The 17,546-nt window shown below is 38.7% G+C and overlaps 1 protein-coding gene across 11 annotated transcripts; it reads left to right on the top strand.

Moving 5' to 3' along the window:
* Nucleotides 1-6,198: 6,198 nt before the first annotated feature.
* Nucleotides 6,199-17,448, top strand: LOC149615480 (piwi-like protein 1). 11 transcript variants are annotated; one of them, XM_089857418.1, is made up of 13 exons: nt 9,594-9,811; nt 9,895-9,948; nt 10,017-10,154; nt 10,227-10,353; nt 10,432-10,536; nt 10,601-10,811; nt 10,875-11,161; nt 11,345-11,616; nt 11,756-11,816; nt 11,968-12,158; nt 12,256-12,541; nt 12,609-12,790; nt 15,943-17,448. In XM_089857418.1, exons 6-8 carry the CDS (start codon nt 10,677-10,679, stop codon nt 11,517-11,519), a joined length of 597 nt encoding a protein of 198 aa, XP_089713544.1. In that variant the 5' UTR covers nt 9,594-9,811; nt 9,895-9,948; nt 10,017-10,154; nt 10,227-10,353; nt 10,432-10,536; nt 10,601-10,676; the 3' UTR covers nt 11,520-11,616; nt 11,756-11,816; nt 11,968-12,158; nt 12,256-12,541; nt 12,609-12,790; nt 15,943-17,448. The 11 variants fall into 11 exon arrangements, with proteins under 11 accessions (XP_089713538.1, XP_089713537.1, XP_089713544.1 ...); XM_089857419.1 differs by lacking the exon at nt 10,432-10,536 and having other exon boundaries at nt 10,288-10,353; nt 10,581-10,811; XM_089857415.1 differs by lacking the exon at nt 10,432-10,536 and having other exon boundaries at nt 10,581-10,811.
* The last annotated feature ends 98 nt before the right edge of the window (nt 17,449-17,546 follow it).

Here is a 17,546-nt window from a genome sequence, read left to right as displayed (position 1 = left end):
GTTACTAACGAATTTTCCTTAATTTCGCCATGACAATTTAAAATACATGTGGTCCGTGCATCCCTTATGGGGCCAAACCAAATCTTATGGGTGGACATAGAAGTATAGATGTATAGAACATTTTCGGACTCCAGATTGATTTCCCATAGAACTTACCATCCATGAATCCCACTGCATCATGTACTAAGTCAAACCAAGAAGTGATATCTAGTTTATTAGGGAGAAGATGCCTAAGTATTGGCCCGCCATAGTCCTGCAGTCCCCCCTTTCAAAATACAAATGGGGACATAAAAGGAGGAGACCGGGCTATTTCTCCTCCTCTCCTCAGTCGGAAAATATGACTGTAATTTTCGTCCTCATTCGCGTCGCGCTGACGTGCACGAGTTTTCAAGAACCAATGAGATGCTGGTTATTGTAATTTAGAAGTGGCGGGGATTAACTCCGGACACGTCTACGTTTGGACTGGAGATAAAGAGCTAGAAATGTGGATGAATGAATTTATACCTTCTCCCTAATAAACTAGATATCACTTCTTGGTCAAACTATAATTAAATTACCCCTTCTATTGCAACACCACGTAGACCTTTATTAAATGTTCAAAATAATCATGCTAGGCCTAGTTTTCTATGCAACGGTACCGTATATGAATGTTGAACACGCCAAAGGGTTATTAAGATATTAATCGATCGTGGAAATGCGTCGAAAACCTCCCTTTTTTCTTTAAAATGCATAAATACATTATTACGAAACAACACCATAACCTATTTACTCAATTTATTTAACTTGCGAAAATATTTTATTCCAAAAGGAAATACCAGTGCCTTATTCCAAAATGAATCAAATGACGTCACGGTGGTATTTTATTTTTTCCCCACCAGTGCAATGTTACGTAGTCAACACCATATTGTATTTTTACCGAGGGGCTGGTCTCTTAGTGTAATCGATGTACACGAATGTACCTTTGACTGTTCTAATGTGATTACGCGTAATCTTTAAAAACTCCGCCCTTAACAGTGCAAAAATTATTGCATGTATTACGTAATCGGTGTATAGGGAATTTGACAGTGATTAGCCCCTCGGTTTTTACCTCAAAGTTTTATTATTAACAGTGAAAAAAAAATATAATAACAGACTAAACTTTATACAAAAACACGTCAAAATATAATAAAAGAACCGCAGTTTTCTTTATATATTTATGTCTTTCCAAGACGCTAACATACTATAAATTTTCACGAACCCCGCCAACGTAAACATACGTATAAATATTAATATATAGCGTGTCATTTATTATATGCATAGGGGTTGTAAGAAAAATATGGCTATACATTTTATATTATCATAAATAAATAAATAAGATAAACCCTTATAAGTTATAAATGTTTTACTGATAACCCCTTTAATTATATTAAATTTAACGTAAGAAACGATGAAAGACAATGAATGCTTTAAGGGGTCATCCCTAAAACACTGTTTTCAATCAATGTTCATAACTTTAACTTGTGTTAGGGGCTGTTCAGTACATGTCCCTTATGGGGGGTCAAACAAAATCGGTGTGGTCATAGAAGTATAGATGCATCCAACTGAAATCATGTTACTACTTAGGCAAACTATAATTACCCAAGGAGCTCATTTTGTAATGGACATAAACACCCTGTATAACTCTTTGATACTCACAAATTACTTACGGCTAGTTAAACTTATGAAGAGTTATCATATAGACTTATGATGTTTTTGTTTTATTATGGATTCGCAATATAAGAATTGAGAGCTCGCGCACTTTATAGGGGTCCCATAGTTTTTGGCGCCTATTTTTCCCGCCGCCAACTGTATGATGCCCGGATCCTGTCTAACAATATATATAAATATATATCTTTGTTTGTTCCGGGGGCAGGGGGAGGGAAGGGAAGGGTCATCCGTAGGGGGTTAAAATAATAGAGGTCACCATGCAGCACCAGGAAGATCAGAGAACAAAACTTCCCATAGAACTTTAATCCCCTAGTGTGTTCGTCTCGCTGGAAGGAAAAATCATGTTTATTCTTTTGGATAAAGGTTATATAAAAACCTACTTTATATATTTATTATAGGGGACTTTATTATAAAGACTTGGTTGAAATGAAATAATGTGGATAGGTTGAAGAATTGACCATTGCGAAAAGGGGGCGGGGTTTAGTGTCGTCTGCTTCATATTTAAGGGTTAAAAAGGGAGTTATGTGGATGTAAAGAAGATAATTAAGTTACCAGTCTTGTGTGCACCTAAGTACGTTTTTAAGTCACTTCTAATGTCTTTGGACTCTAATCGGAGTGTGTTAGATTTTAATAGATTTTGTAGGTGGTTTTTAATTGATTTTGTAGGTGGTTTTTAATTGATTTTGTAGGTGGTTTTTAAATAATTTTGCAGACAGCTTTAATCGACTGTGTATACAGTTTTTAATTGATTTTGTAGACAGTTTTTTAATCGACTTTGTAGACAGTTTTTAATTGACTTTGTAGATAAAGAAGACAGTTCTAATCTTTCAGTCCAAGAATGGGTTTTTGAACTTCTTTAGCGAACGTCGTCAACTTTTGAAGTCGCAAACGTATAAGTTAACTAGGGCACACAATCAGGTTTCCAAACCATTGGAAGTTAAGCGATATTTCTTTCGTTCCCATTGTGGGATGCTTCTCTTTTGAGGAAATCGGCTTCTTTGATCTTATTCGACACTTTCTGATAATACCCAGACTGCCTTTCGGTCAGTTTTTGATAATTTCATTGTACGCCTTTCGTATAGCCGCAACCGATTGCGGATAATCTTTCCAGATCAGCTAACTGGAAAAGTCCTTTCTGAATTTTTCCATCCAGGAATGCATACAGCTTATTGGAATCATTGTGTGTCCCCCATGTTCTCCATTTTAAAATTCGTCATACGTATAGCTCCTCCCACAAAATCTGCCCTAGATACGTTGAGTGAAAATAACATGGATGGCAATACGCAATGATTCTTAGTAGCTGTATCAATTCCTGCCTCATCTTTTGTAGATACGTAAGAAGATCTTTGATTTCATTTAATGATATTTTTTTCGTTTTGCAATCGTTTGCTATAAGCGCTTTTGTCTACGATGCAAGATTGCTTTAAATTTTAGCAAAGTTATCAATTCAATGGTCGTACTCGATTTGAACAATGGGTCCTGGATTATAGATAAGGTTAAAGGTTATCTGTTGCCATCTTTAGTATAGTAGAGTCTGCTCTGGCTGGGAAAAATTGCCTATTTGTAAATTAACGGCGTGTTGAAAACTTTCATGGAAACTTTTTCAAAACTAATATTATGTCATATAAGTTTTTCCTTATGCCCCTTAACACACTTCGTAAGTTAAGTATTAGTCTATGAGCCACGTACCATGATGTAAACCCCTTTACCATAAGTTTATAAGATATGTTATGTTCCATAAGTTTGTTTAATTAATCTCTGGTCATGACAAACTGAATTTAAAGGCTTGTAATTTTGAAGTGAGTGAGTGAGTGAGTGAGGTAGGTCATAGATTCGAGAGGAGGTAAAACGAGGGAAGCCTGGTGAGTGAGTCGCCAACTGCTCTTGTTACCGATCATGGGGGAAAAAAAATAAATAAAAGAAAATTCTGGCTAAGAATGAATTTTTTTTTTCATTGTACAAAATCATTCCCGAATTTCAAAAGTAATTCAAGAATATAAAACTCGATTGAAAATAGGTTGCGCTTTGTGAAATCCCCTTATAGAATAGAAAGACGATTCAATTCTATTGTTATGTCCTTTTTTAAATTGAATGAAGGACATATATACTATTCTGTTCGGACATTTATTGACCGTTCCGGGAGTTATACGTCCAAAAACGGAAGTACTTTTGTGATCAGTCTTTCTTTAATACGATTTAAAAAATATAAGAACTTATTTCTTTGCGCATGCAGTATCATAAGTTTATAAGATATGTATGTTCACCATAAGTTTGTTTAATTAATCTCTGGTCATGACAAACTGAAAGGCTTGTAATGAATTTGAAGTGAGTGAGTGAGTGAGTGAGTGAGGTAGGTCATAGATTCGAGAGGAGGTAAAGCGAAGGAGACCTGGTTGGTGAGTGAGGTGGCGCTGCTGTCAAATTTGGGCTTAGTAATGCATAGACTAAATAGGAGTGCCTAGATGGAATAGGACCTAGCTGCAACATTAATTAATCACCACCGAGTGTACTTAGGACTTCAATTCTGCGCTTCTGTCAAAGGCATAGTAACCCGAAGCTAAATAAAATTACATTGCATTGCATTGCGTTTAAGTAAGCTTCAATATTAGTTTCAAAACAATAACATACTACACAGCCCCTAATGATTTTGACCTTTGACCCTTGTCCTTTTTTGGTGGGGGGTTAAATAGTAGATCTGTTAGTCGTATATACGTTACAATAACACACAATGGGGGGTCTAAGCCCCTAAATCCCGCGCCAACAGAGATAAGAATCCATCTTTTGTGAAAGATAAGAAACCTCTAAGCCTCGTTTCGGCCTTCTTTCTGGAATTGAGCCCAGATCCCGGGTAGGCCTATATGGTCTCTTATTTCTGCTCAAATGTCATATCAACCACAAGACAGTCCTATAGCTAGAATGGACCCCCAACCAACGCACGTTTTGGTGGTGTTATCATAAGTTTATAAGTGATATGGTCGCTCCATAAGTATGATATGCACTACCTATACTTTGTCGTAATGCTACTGAGAGACTTACAGCAGCTCGAGATAACTAGTTCGAGAAGGAGAACGAGGGGGAGCGAGTCAATTGAAGTCCTAAGTACACTCGGTGGTGGTTAATTAGTTTTGCATCCTAGGACCTATTCCATCTAGGCACTCCTATTTAGTCCGCATTACTAAGCCCAAATTTGACAGCAGCGCCACCTCACTCACTCACCAGGCCTAGCTCGCTGCTTTACCTCCTCTCAGTTTGTCATCACCAGATATTAATGAAACAAACTTATGGAAGGAACACACATATCTTATGAACTTGCATCAATTGAATTTCAGAACAGAAACAGAAACAGAGCAAGGGTCTTAACGAATTCGGTGTGATTATTATTATGATTATAAACAAACTACTTTAAGTGTAAGCGAAGAATCTTACAAAGAATTCAGTAACTAATAATTTAGATATCTTTTCCCTTGCCAAAAACCAAAGTTTGTATGTTGGCTCAAGATATTCATTAATTTGCATAAAACTCGTGCCTGGAAATCATTAAAAGCGTGGAATATTCATCAAATTAATTAAGTAACTTTCGCAGCCTGAATATGCCCGTAATTATTGCCTTATTTTGCCTTATTTTCTTAAAGAAATTCGGGCCCAATCCAAGGTTGTAAATTAATATGGACTATTTCAACGTAAGACGTGTGTTGAAATAATTAAGACTTTCGTAGCGTTGGGTGTTTTGGGGGGTTTTGTGTAAGAAAAGGTATGGGCCGAAATGGTCTAGGGTGAAGTATGTATCAGTTTAAGGTTATACTATGGATAAGCCTTTGAGATACTGCATGGACTTGGGTCGACTCGGGTCCTTTAAGAGCCAAAGACTTTAAGGAAAAATACAGCTAAGGTGGTTCTGGCTAGCAGACGCCATGCACTAAACCAATGGCGGGGGAATGACGAAACAGTAGTCCTTAATCATGACTAATTAAATGTAGTAATTAGCATATTGTAATAAGAGATAATTAATTTTATTGATTAATTTTAATATTTAATTATTTTTATATTTAGAAAAAGGAAGCCGTTCTTTTAATTAAGGTTTAATCAGTTATGTAGCTGTACTATTCCTTTAATTTTCGAGTTGCCCACAGCTAGGGCTAAGGCCGGAGCTCGAGCCGCAGAACCCCCGAGTATTTGTTTAATGAAGGGAAAACATTCTTCTTTGGTAATTACATTAAGGAATTTTTGGAAGGAACCTTCTTTTTGACCCCGGACAGTCTAGAGACAGCTTCGTGATTAAAAGGTCTCCCGTCTAGCCTGAGGACAGGGCCCTTACGTGTAAGGATATAACCTCGTTATGGCCTAACTAAGAAATAAGAAAACTTTGCTCCAAATCTTTACCCTGACCCTTTGGCTACTTTAAGAGCTAGGTCAAGCAACCGTAAAAATTAAACAAGTTACAGTGGGGTTATTTGAAGAAGTAATTCTTAGGGAACGGTCCTATAAAATCCTGTATTTTATATTTAAATGGAATTAATTCGGGGTTAAAGTTCAATTTGTTTTTAATATTAATTTCAGAAAGATAACGCGCAAGCTTTGAGTCGATTGGAGATTCGAGACATCAAAACTTGTATCGTCATCGACTTTGGTGAGAACGCCACTTTTGCCAGTCAAGATTTGCCTTCACCGGTCATGGGTGGACCACTTTCTTTAGCGCCAAAAGAATGGACCAGTTCCCAATTAGGACGACAGAGAAAGCTCTTTGCTTGGGTGCGAGATTCCAGATGTTCCAACGAAGGCATGTTACTCATGAATGTGGAGAGACATTGTAAGTACCCTAAGTTCTAATTACTTAAACAAAACTGTGTCGAATCGAGCCACTCCTCTATGCTGGTACATGTGTCAAGGATAGGGGCTCTTATACTGTTCTGGGAACCCCAATTCAAAGTACTGTCCATAACATTTGGTAGTAACAGCTATTCATGTACTAAGACAATTCTGTTTGATTATAAGTCTCAAGTAAAGTTAAAGGAATTGAGAGTGTTAACATGCAGACAACGCGACTGTTTTTTTATTGGGGAGGGGGCAAAGGGGGGGGGGTTTAAACGTAATGTCGCGAATTAGTAAGGGTTGCCATCGCTTCTCTGCTATCCTTGATCTTATTTAGTTGGCGACGAATGATTCTGGCTTGTTCTCTATCAGCTCCTCTCATAGACAATCCCCTTCCTCCGGCGGAATTTAGGGTTCGTAACACTTAAGATACATCCGAAATAGCAACTTAAAAAAACTAACAGCTCCTGATTAAGATCTTTAAAACACTCTTAACAAGGGAAGTGTCTTTAATAATACCTCGAGATTTTTAGTGAACTCTCCAGTAAAGTTTGTAGTATAACTGCAACGAAGAATTCATACAGCTATAATAAGAATAATTGTGCCAGTGTTAAATGATTAGTCTAGGCTCCTCCCATAAATACGCCTAGATACCTTGATTGAAAATGCCTGGCTACGCGATGATTACTAGTAGCTGTATGAATTCCAGGCTTAAGTCGTCATATGTAAGTTTTAGGTATTTTTTTGCCCGGGCTCTCTAGCCTCTCTTAGGTAAGGTTAGATATGACGTGGTTTTTCAAAGTTTTTCTTCTTATATATTTTTTGGCGTCTTTTATGAAACCAGGGGTCGCTGTTGGGTTGGTTTGGTATATAGCAAGGGTAACACGAGCGATAATTAAGCATTATGAAGGCTGGCTGACTGTATGATGGTTTAAATTTAGCCTGAAGATACCTCAGCTACTTTTTCTACCATCCAACTTTTAATAATTGTCATTGAGAAATTCCTTAACGCTTCCCATAATGTATAGTTTCACTGGGTTCCTTTTTTCTTTTGGAACTAACAACTGTTCATTCCTTTTATCATAAGTAACATGAATGAACAGTAAGTATGACCAAGAAGTGATATCTATAGTTTATTAGGGAGAAGGTATAAATTCGCGCCACATTTCTAGCAGCTTTATCTCCAGTCCAAATTACGTAGGTCCGGAGTTAATCCCAGCCTCTAAATTACAACCAGCCAGCATCTTATTGGTTCTTGAAAACTCGTGCACGTCAGCGCGACGCGAATGAGAAAAAAATTACAGTCATATTTTCCGACTGAGGAGAGGAGGCGAAATAGCCCGTTGCCTCCTTTTACGTCCCCCCTTGTATTTTGGCCCGCGCGAATACTTGGGAATCTTATACCTTCTCCCTAATAAACTAGATATCACTTCTTGGTTATTATTATTATTATTGTATTATCACGATATCGTGGCATCGTATAGCTAAGCCACTCTGTTTAAAGTTAAAGTTTAAAAAATATTCTTTGGTTACGGTTAGGTGGATTACAGTGAATCATCGCGCAGTGTTTATTTCTGGGGTTCTTCTAAGATCTTTTTCTTGGTCTTTTTTAATTTCTTGGCACTTTTACGATATGCTTCGGTAAGAAAACCTTTGCGTAACAGTTTGCGCACTTCAGGGGGACCTTCAAAATTATTAAAAAGTGTTGCCAGACCTTTAGAAACCCCCTGGGAAATTCAGGGAAAAAACAGGGAAATTAATTTGAAAATAAACCTTGAAGAAATAAATAACATTCATATCATTAGCTAAAATTGTTTTTATTATTTCTTTATTTTCGGAATCACGTGAGCATAAGTTTATAAGTGATATGTTCGCTTCATAAGTATGAAATGCATTAATGCTACTGAGAGACTTAATTACAGCTCGAGAGAGATAACTAGTTCGACTCAAGGAGAACGAGGGGGAGCGAGTCAATTGAAGTCCTAAGTACACTCGGTGGTGGTTAATTAATTTTGCAGCTAGGACTTATTTCCATCTAGGCACTCCTATTTAGTCTGCATTACTAAGCCCCCTTTGACAGCAGCGCCCCACCAGGCCTCCCTGGCTTTACCTCCTCGAATCTATGACCTACCTCACTCACTCACTCACTCACTTCAAAATTACAAGCCTTTTAGTTAGCACCAGTGCCTAGTAGACTAGCTGCGATGTGCGTTGTTTTTATGCAACAAATTTAAGCACTTCAAACCTAGAAAATTCTACTCGTATTAAAATGGAACATGTTTCCATTAAAGGTTCCAAGTTTAATTATTTTCTTTAACATATATAAACTACTAGCTGTTACCCGCGGCGTCGCTCGCGTGTAATAAGAACTACCATCAAAATGATACAAAGAATGGGTAGATTTTACTGATGACTAATATTTTTGTAGCATCCTAGGAGCGAAGGCACTCGGCGTTGCCCGTCAGCCCGTCGAGACATTTTTTATTACTTTTCACGCGGACATTATTCCATAAAGAAGGGTTTTTTTAGTTTTTAGCCGCCATTTAAAAAGATGGCAACAAATCGAACCCAAAAGAGCAATCAGTCTGTCTATAGGTGAAAGGAAACCCGTGTACTAAATATCTGTGAAATCGGTGAAACGCGCGGACTTTGTTGCATAGAGAAGAGTTTTTACATTTCTGGGTGCCATTTTTTAAGATGGCGGCGGATTGCAAAAATCTTTCTTAGTACGCGCCTACTACTTATGAGTAACGTTCCTGCAAATTTTCAGCCTTCTAGGGCAAGCGGTTTGGGCTGGGCGTTGATTATCTGTCAGTCTGTCAGTCAGTCAGTCAGTCAGTCAGTCAGGACTTTGATTTATATAGATATAGATAACTTTTGAGTGAGATATAGAAATCAATTCATATAAAACAAATAAACAGTATATAAAACCTAGAACCATTTCAGTGCAGCTCTGACAGTATGTAGAAATATTAAGTGGTCATTGACCAGTTTTTTAATTAAAACCCTTGGGCTCTACTGGTCAAATGACCAGTTTAAAAATTTTCCTTATTTCTCACCCTGTTACGGCCGTATTTGTTAACATCCCGTATTTGTTAACAGCGCATGTGCAATAGGTCAGTTTAGCACACGATGGTTAAATGGATTATCTGTGTCGCTTTGAAAACAAACTTGGTGTAGTATTATATTTGGGTTCGTAGTTTAGTTAATTTAATTAATAATAATAAATAATAAAAATAAAAATAAAATAACTGCAAATATATTTATATCGTTTATTGGTGCCGGTGTACTTGGTTTGCCATTTGCTTTCAAAGAGGTAAGCCTTGGTCTTTCATATGTTACAATTAGGCTCAATTATCGTTTGTTTACACACTTAATTACGTTAATTATTAATAATAGAGTGGTATTCTCGAAGGATCGAGTCATAATTATGGTTTTAGTGGCAATATTTAGGTAAAAACCAATAGGGACATTGTTTGTAATTAATTAATTAATCAATCAAAATCTGATTAATGTTTCAGCATTAAGGCAATGTTATGGCAAAATTGATTGCAAGCGAATGATATTGAAAAAGAGATATAGTTTAGTCCCCCCTTTACGCGATACAAACTCAAATGGGGTGTTATTATTAGACGACTCTGAAGAAGAAATATTTGAAAGTATGTTTGTTAATTAGTTTGTTCTTAATGTAAACTGGACCTTTGTATTGAATTTAATTCAAATTGTTTCAGATTAGTATAATTAAAGATCTCAATTAAATTAGGTCTAATTTACCAATATTTATTCTAAAAGGGAATCACACTTTTAGGAAAGGTGGAAAATGGCTTGTTGATATTATAATCTTAATATCACAATTAGGTAACATTAATAGAACTTTCTCCTTGTTCTTTTTGGGTGACATGCGGTATTTTTTATCTATTTCTATAAAAATTGGAGCGATGAAACGTGGAAAAATTGGGGCGATGAAACGTGGAAAAATTGGGGCGATGAAACGTGGAAAAATTGGGGCGAAAAAACGTGGAAATCGGTTTTCATAAAGTTGTATGAAATAATGGTATCTACGGTTTCTTTTTCTTGTTTTGTAGCAATACGATATTACCATTAGTGATCTTCAACCTAAAGAACGAGATTTTCGTTCGGACGCTAAAGACGTCGTTTATTTGATTCCTGAACTGTGCGTCATGACTGGTTTAACCGACATCATGAGAAGCCATTTCAATTTGATGAGGGAAGTGGCGACAACGACTCGTCCCGGACCTAGAAGCCGCGTTGAAATGGTCAAGAGCTTCATGAATCGCTGTCTTACCAACGCCAAGGTAAATTATTGTCAAATTTTAATTGGCGCGTCGCGTTCTTAACTAACTTAATTAACTATTCAGGTTAAAGAGGATATGGAAAAATGGGGAATAAGTTACGGAAGCGAACCATTGCAGTTGAAAGGCCGCGTTGTTCCGCAAGAAAAAATCATTCAAGGAAGGTCGGAGTTTACTGCCAAAGACAGGGATTTTGGCAAGGACATGAGGAGTAAGCCCATGCATAATCCTCGTCATATGGACAAGTTCGCGATGATTTCGACTCAACGCGATCGTCCTAATTGCGAGGAGTTGTATGAAACGTTCAAGAGGGTTTGCGGACCTTTGAAGATGAATGTCGCCGCTCCAAAAATGTAATTTTATTGATTTTTAATTCTTTAGTTCTTACTTTTAACTTTTAGTATTCGCGTCGCTTTATCTTACAGTACTTTTAATTTGTAGGCTTCGCGTCGCGTCTGCGAGAACTTTTATCTTACAGTACTTACTTTTAATTTGTAGTATTCTTAGACTCTTAATTCTTGATTAAACAAATTTAGCTCTGTGGTTGGAAAACTGTTTCAACAAAAGAATCGTAGGCTTCAAGAAGTCTTCCACCTGGAATACGCTATATATGAATACAAGGCGGAAGGTTCTTTGGCTTATACGTTCCAAGTTATTTTACTTAAACGTTCCAAGTTCTTTTACTTAAACGTTCCAAGTTCTTTTACTTAAACGTTCCAAGTTCTTTTCCTTATACGTTCCACCAAGTTGTTTGAATTCATCCGAGATGGACTCTATGAAGGATATACTAGACAATCTTATAATTTGGGTAAGCTTTGGCTTTTTGTTAATGCAAGGAAGTTGAAGGAAGGAAGATTAGAATGGCCCTTTAATAAAATAATCTACCCGTTTTTGTCTGAATAATTACGTATTGATTAGAAAATATTTAAAATTAAATCACTTATTAGATTAAAACATTCCAAGTGCAAGTGAGGATAGCACCGCTTTTGAATTGTCTGATGCTAAAATGTAAATACACATGCTTGCTTAGTGCTTGCTTAAAAATATTCAACTTTTAATATTAATAAACTACAGCGAGCCAAAATATTTCTGCTCCGAATGGCTTGTTCGCATTAGGGAACTCATCTGAGAAATAATAATTTTAAACTTTATTATTTAGCCACGTAACTTAAATGAAGTGCTTAACGGTATACGTCGTTATAATTTGGACGTATTATGTTGCCGGAAATCAATGAAATAGTAGAGGCTCAAGATGTGACGCAGTTAACATGTTTATTACGGCTCATCTTAGGATGCGCGATAAATTGCGCCCAAAAAGATGTTTTCCTCGAAGCCATTTATGCTTTGGAGGTAAATGCACAACGTGTTGTTATGGACGCCATCAAACATTTATTTTCTTCCCGAAAACTAACCGTGATTAAATAATAAAATAATTTAAATCCTTTAGCTACTCAGGACGGACTTCACGGAGGTTAACGAAATGACAGAGTACCTCCAACTTGATCATGAAGCAAGGAAAAAGTTAAAATCTCGATGTCTGGAACTTGAAACTAATTTCGAGATCATCCAAGATGAAAAGAGCTTCGTGAAAAGCTTAAAGATTCTGAAGATTTAGAAGATCGTTGTATGAAAAATTATGATTTGAAAGATGTTTTTGCTTGTTACAATGAAGTATTTTGCGTTTTCCCTTACTTTGAAGAAATTCCACATAAAATAAGCTGCTTTTTTCACGAGTAAGATGCGCGCTTTAAATGAAATTATCTTAAATTGGTGTTTAAAAACATGTTTATTAAATATCAGGATTGGAGAACATGAAGTTGCTAAGCAGTATTTGGGGAAACCCTCATTTTACTCCTGCAATAATGTGCATGCAAAATATAAGCAATTACTTAAAGAGGACAGAACCATATTTGAAGCTTTTTTGGAGAAGGAATGGAAACAAGAAGAGATGAAGAAGAGGAATGATGGAAATAAAGCTAATGGTAAAACCAATGGATAAAAATAAAAAGAACCAGTTAAGAAGAAGGGGGAAATTTGAAAGTAGGGCTTATCAGCTCCGGGGGAAATTTGCCAGTAGGGCTTATCAGCTCCGGGGGAAATTTGCCAGTAGGGCTTATCAGCTCCGGGGGAAATTTGCCAGTAGGGCTTATCAGCTCCGGGGGAAATTTGAAAGTAGGGCTTATCAGCTCCGGGGGAAATTTGAAAGTAGGGCTTATCAGCTCCGGGGGAAATTTGCCAGTAGGGCTTATCAGCTCCGGGGGAAATTTGAAAGTAGGGCTTATCAGCTCCGGGGGAAATTTGAAAGTAGGGCTTGTCAGCTCCGGGGGAAATTTGAAAGTAGGGCTTATCAGCTCCGGGGGAAATTTGCCAGTAGGGCTTATCAGCTCCGGGGGAAATTTGAAAGTAGGGCTTATCAGCTCCGGGGGAAATTTGAAAGTAGGGCTTATCAGCTCCGGGGGAAATTTGAAAGTAGGGCTTATCAGCTCCGGGGGAAATTTGAAAGTAGGGCTTATCAGCTCCGGGGGAAATTTGCCAGTAGGGCTTATCAGCTCCGGGGGAAATTTGCCAGTAGGGCTTATCAGCTCCGGGGGAAATTTGAAAGTAGGGCTTATCAGCTCCGGGGGAAATTTGAAAGTAGGGCTTATCAGCTCCGGGGGAAATTTGCCAGTAGGGCTTATCAGCTCCGGGGGAAATTTGAAAGTAGGGCTTATCAGCTCCGGGGGAAATTTGAAAGTAGGGCTTGTCAGCTCCGGGGGAAATTTGAAAGTAGGGCTTATCAGCTCCGGGGGAAATTTGAAAGTAGGGCTTATCAGCTCCGGGGGAAATTTGAAAGTAGGGCTTATCAGCTCCGGGGGAAATTTGAAAGTAGGGCTTATCAGCTCCGGGGGAAATTTGAAAGTAGGGCTTATCAGCTCCGGGGGAAATTTGCCAGTAGGGCTTATCAGCTCCGGGGGAAATTTGCCAGTAGGGCTTATCAGCTCCGGGGGAAATTTGAAAGTAGGGCTTATCAGCTCCGGGGGAAATTTGAAAGTAGGGCTTATCAGCTCCGGGGGAAATTTGCCAGTAGGGCTTATCAGCTCCGGGGGAAATTTGAAAGTAGGGCTTATCAGCTCCGGGGGAAATTTGAAAGTAGGGCTTATCAGCTCCGGGGGAAATTTGAAAGTAGGGCTTATCAGCTCCGGGGGAAATTTGAAAGTAGGGCTTATCAGCTCCGGGGGAAATTTGCCAGTAGGGCTTATCAGCTCCGGGGGAAATTTGCCAGTAGGGCTTATCAGCTCCGGGGGAAATTTGAAAGTAGGGCTTATCAGCTCCGGGGGAAATTTGCCAGTAGGGCTTATCAGCTCCGGGGGAAATTTGCCAGTAGGGCTTATCAGCTCCGGGGGAAATTTGCCAGTAGGGCTTATCAGCTCCGGGGGAAATTTGAAAGTAGGGCTTATCAGCTCCGGGGGAAATTTGAAAGTAGGGCTTATCAGCTCCGGGGGAAATTTGCCAGTAGGGCTTATCAGCTCCGGGGGAAATTTGAAAGTAGGGCTTATCAGCTCCGGGGGAAATTTGAAAGTAGGGCTTGTCAGCTCCTGGGGAAATTTGAAAGTAGGGCTTGTCAGCTCCGGGGGAAATTTGAAAGTAGGGCTTGTCAGCTCCGGGGGAAATTTGCCAGTAGGGCTTATCAGCTCCGGGGGAAATTTGAAAGTAGGGCTTATCAGCTCCGGGGGAAATTTGAAAGTAGGGCTTGTCAGCTCCGGGGGAAATTTGAAAGTAGGGCTTGTCAGCTCCGGGGGAAATTTGAAAGTAGGGCTTGTCAGCTCCGGGGGAAATTTGCCAGTAGGGCTTGTCAGCTCCGGGGGAAATTTGCCAGTAGGGCTTGTCAGCTCCGGGGGAAATTTGCCAGTAGGGCTTGTCAGCTCCGGGGGAAATTTGCCAGTAGGGCTTATCAGCTCCGGGGGAAATTTGCCAGTAGGGCTTGTCAGCTCCGGGGGAAATTTGCCAGTAGGGCTTATCAGCTCCGGGGGAAATTTGAAAGTAGGGCTTGTCAGCTCCGGGGGAAATTTGCCAGTAGGGCTTGTCAGCTCCGGGGGAAATTTGCCAGTAGGGCTTGTCAGCTCCGGGGGAAATTTGAAAGTAGGGCTTGTCAGCTCCGGGGGAAATTTGCCAGTAGGGCTTGTCAGCTCCGGGGGAAATTTGCCAGTAGGGCTTGTCAGCTCCGGGGGAAATTTGCCAGTAGGGCTTGTCAGCTCCGGGGGAAATTTGCCAGTAGGGCTTGTCAGCTCCGGGGGAAATTTGCCAGTAGGGCTTGTCAGCTCCGGGGGAAATTTGCCAGTAGGGCTTGTCAGCTCCGGGGGAAATTTGCCAGTAGGGCTTGTCAGCTCCGGGGGAAATTTGCCAGTAGGGCTTGTCAGCTCCGGGGGAAATTTGCCAGTAGGGCTTATCAGCTCCGGGGGAAATTTGCCAGTAGGGCTTGTCAGCTCCGGGGGAAATTTGCCAGTAGGGCTTGTCAGCTCCGGGGGAAATTTGCCAGTAGGGCTTGTCAGCTCCGGGGGAAATTTGCCAGTAGGGCTTGTCAGCTCCGGGGGAAATTTGAAAGTAGGGCTTGTCAGCTCCGGGGGAAATTTGCCAGTAGGGCTTGTCAGCTCCGGGGGAAATTTGCCAGTAGGGCTTATCAGCTCCGGGGGAAATTTGCCAGTAGGGCTTGTCAGCTCCGGGGGAAATTTGCCAGTAGGGCTTGTCAGCTCCGGGGGAAATTTGCCAGTAGGGCTTGTCAGCTCCGGGGGAAATTTGCCAGTAGGGCTTGTCAGCTCCGGGGGAAATTTGCCAGTAGGGCTTGTCAGCTCCGGGGGAAATTTGCCAGTAGGGCTTGTCAGCTCCGGGGGAAATTTGCCAGTAGGGCTTGTCAGCTCCGGGGGAAATTTGCCAGTAGGGCTTGTCAGCTCCGGGGGAAATTTGCCAGTAGGGCTTGTCAGCTCCGGGGGAAATTTGCCAGTAGGGCTTGTCAGCTCCGGGGGAAATTTGCCAGTAGGGCTTGTCAGCTCCGGGGGAAATTTGCCAGTAGGGCTTATCAGATCAATAAGGGGAAAACTCCGGCCTATATGAACGACTTCTTTACTAAACAAACGGAAATGCATAACCATTCAACTAGATCCAGCAACAATAATTTCCACGTAGAAGACCTTCAAACAACATTAAGAAAAAAAAGTGCAAAATTTCGCGGTATAACCTTATGGAATTTCAAGTTCATTACTGATATTGTTTCGTTGCATTCCTCCCTAATTAATTTAGTTTAATTATAATTAATTTTTAAAATAATTATATTAATATTTACTTTATTTTTTCGTAACGGTTTCGGGCCTCTAATTTAATTTCGGAAATTTGGTTTTCGTAAAATTTAATTAGTTTAAAATTATCTTCACTCTGTTAATTAGTAATAAGGATAATTAAATTATTTAAATTTAATTTTAATTATTATTCATTCATTAACAACACCTTAAGATTTCGTTCATTTTCGATTTGATTTAATTGCGATTCGAGTTCCTTAATTATGTTTGATTGGTCTTGAAGAATGGCGTCTAATTCTAATTCAGTGTGGGATACTTGACCTCTTATGACGTCATTAAGGGCATCGTCTAAACGCTTTTGGGTCAAATATTCCATTTCTTTAAAACATTCGCAAAAATCTATAAAAGAAATAGATTAAATTAATATTTTGTTAATTAACACTTAGTTACCAGCATGATATTGGTAATTAAAAGAAAAGGTAACTTTTTTTTTTAAACACTTAATCAAGTATTTCTTCATTTTAATTAAATTTTGCTTGGGGTTAATATTATTAACCGAGTCTTTTGATATCTCCATATATTCCCTATTTAATATATACCCTTTAAGCCGCTTGGTTTCCATTAATAAACTAAGCTTGCCAAGCCTCTAAAAGACTAATCTTACTTTGTAAAATCAGACATATCATTGGTCGCCTCAGACCTATCAGTTGTTAAATACGCGAAGGTATCTAGCTTCTGATTGGTCGCTTTCAAAATATGAATAATCCTTTGTTTATTCAAAAGCGCCATTTCAAGTTGTACCGCCATAAATTTCTCTAATTTTAATTGTAAATTAATTAACTTAATGTTAAATTAAATTAAATTAATCTTAAATTAATCAGCCTTTCAAAGATATCGTGAGATATTAACGTAAATACTTGTGTAAATAAACCATCCATAATATAATATAAAAATAGCAATAACCGTTAAGCCTTGGCCCCCCTCTTAATTTGCAATTAATTTTTATATCAAAGCCCAATTACAATCAAATTAGCATTTTTATCTCCTCTTGGTTAACAAATCATGTTTACACAAGTGACAAAGGTTGAATGATATTATATGGAAAAGTATTTGGCGTTCGTTTTATTCTCTCGCTAAGCCTTTGCGTGATCAAAGCAATCAAGGACAGGACTTGGTAGAGAAATTGCTGTTTAGACAGTAATAATGTATATTACAGAGTGTGTATGTGTGTGGCAACATTTTAGAGGTTAGAAAAGAACGCCCAGAATTGTGGTGGCTCCTTTGTTAATGTGATTGATTAAAATGGATTAATGAACTATGCTCACGAAACCACAACATTTTTAAATTAAAATATAACGTTTTTTAATTAAGTTTGTGGTTCATTCAAATTCAAATCAAATATTGTTTAAAATTACTAGGGGCCTAGTTCTATTAAAAACTTCATGAATTAATTTTCTTTATTTTCTTT

Source organism: Phalangium opilio, unplaced genomic scaffold, assembly GCF_054372755.1.
Source record: "Phalangium opilio isolate 3A_F unplaced genomic scaffold, DU_Popi_V2 ptg000217l_1, whole genome shotgun sequence".
Lineage (NCBI taxonomy): Eukaryota > Metazoa > Arthropoda > Arachnida > Opiliones > Phalangiidae > Phalangium > Phalangium opilio.
The sequence above is the reverse complement of the archived record's forward strand: the minus strand, read 5'-3'. Positions and strand labels throughout refer to the sequence as shown.

Coding starts and splice junctions, on each gene's coding strand:
- LOC149615480 (XM_089857412.1), top strand. Junction 10,812..10,874: donor GCTGTCTTACCAACGCCAAG/GTAAATTATTGT, acceptor TTAACTATTCAG/GTTAAAGAGGATATGGAAAA. Junction 11,162..11,344: donor AATGTCGCCGCTCCAAAAAT/GTAATTTTATTG, acceptor AAACAAATTTAG/CTCTGTGGTTGGAAAACTGT.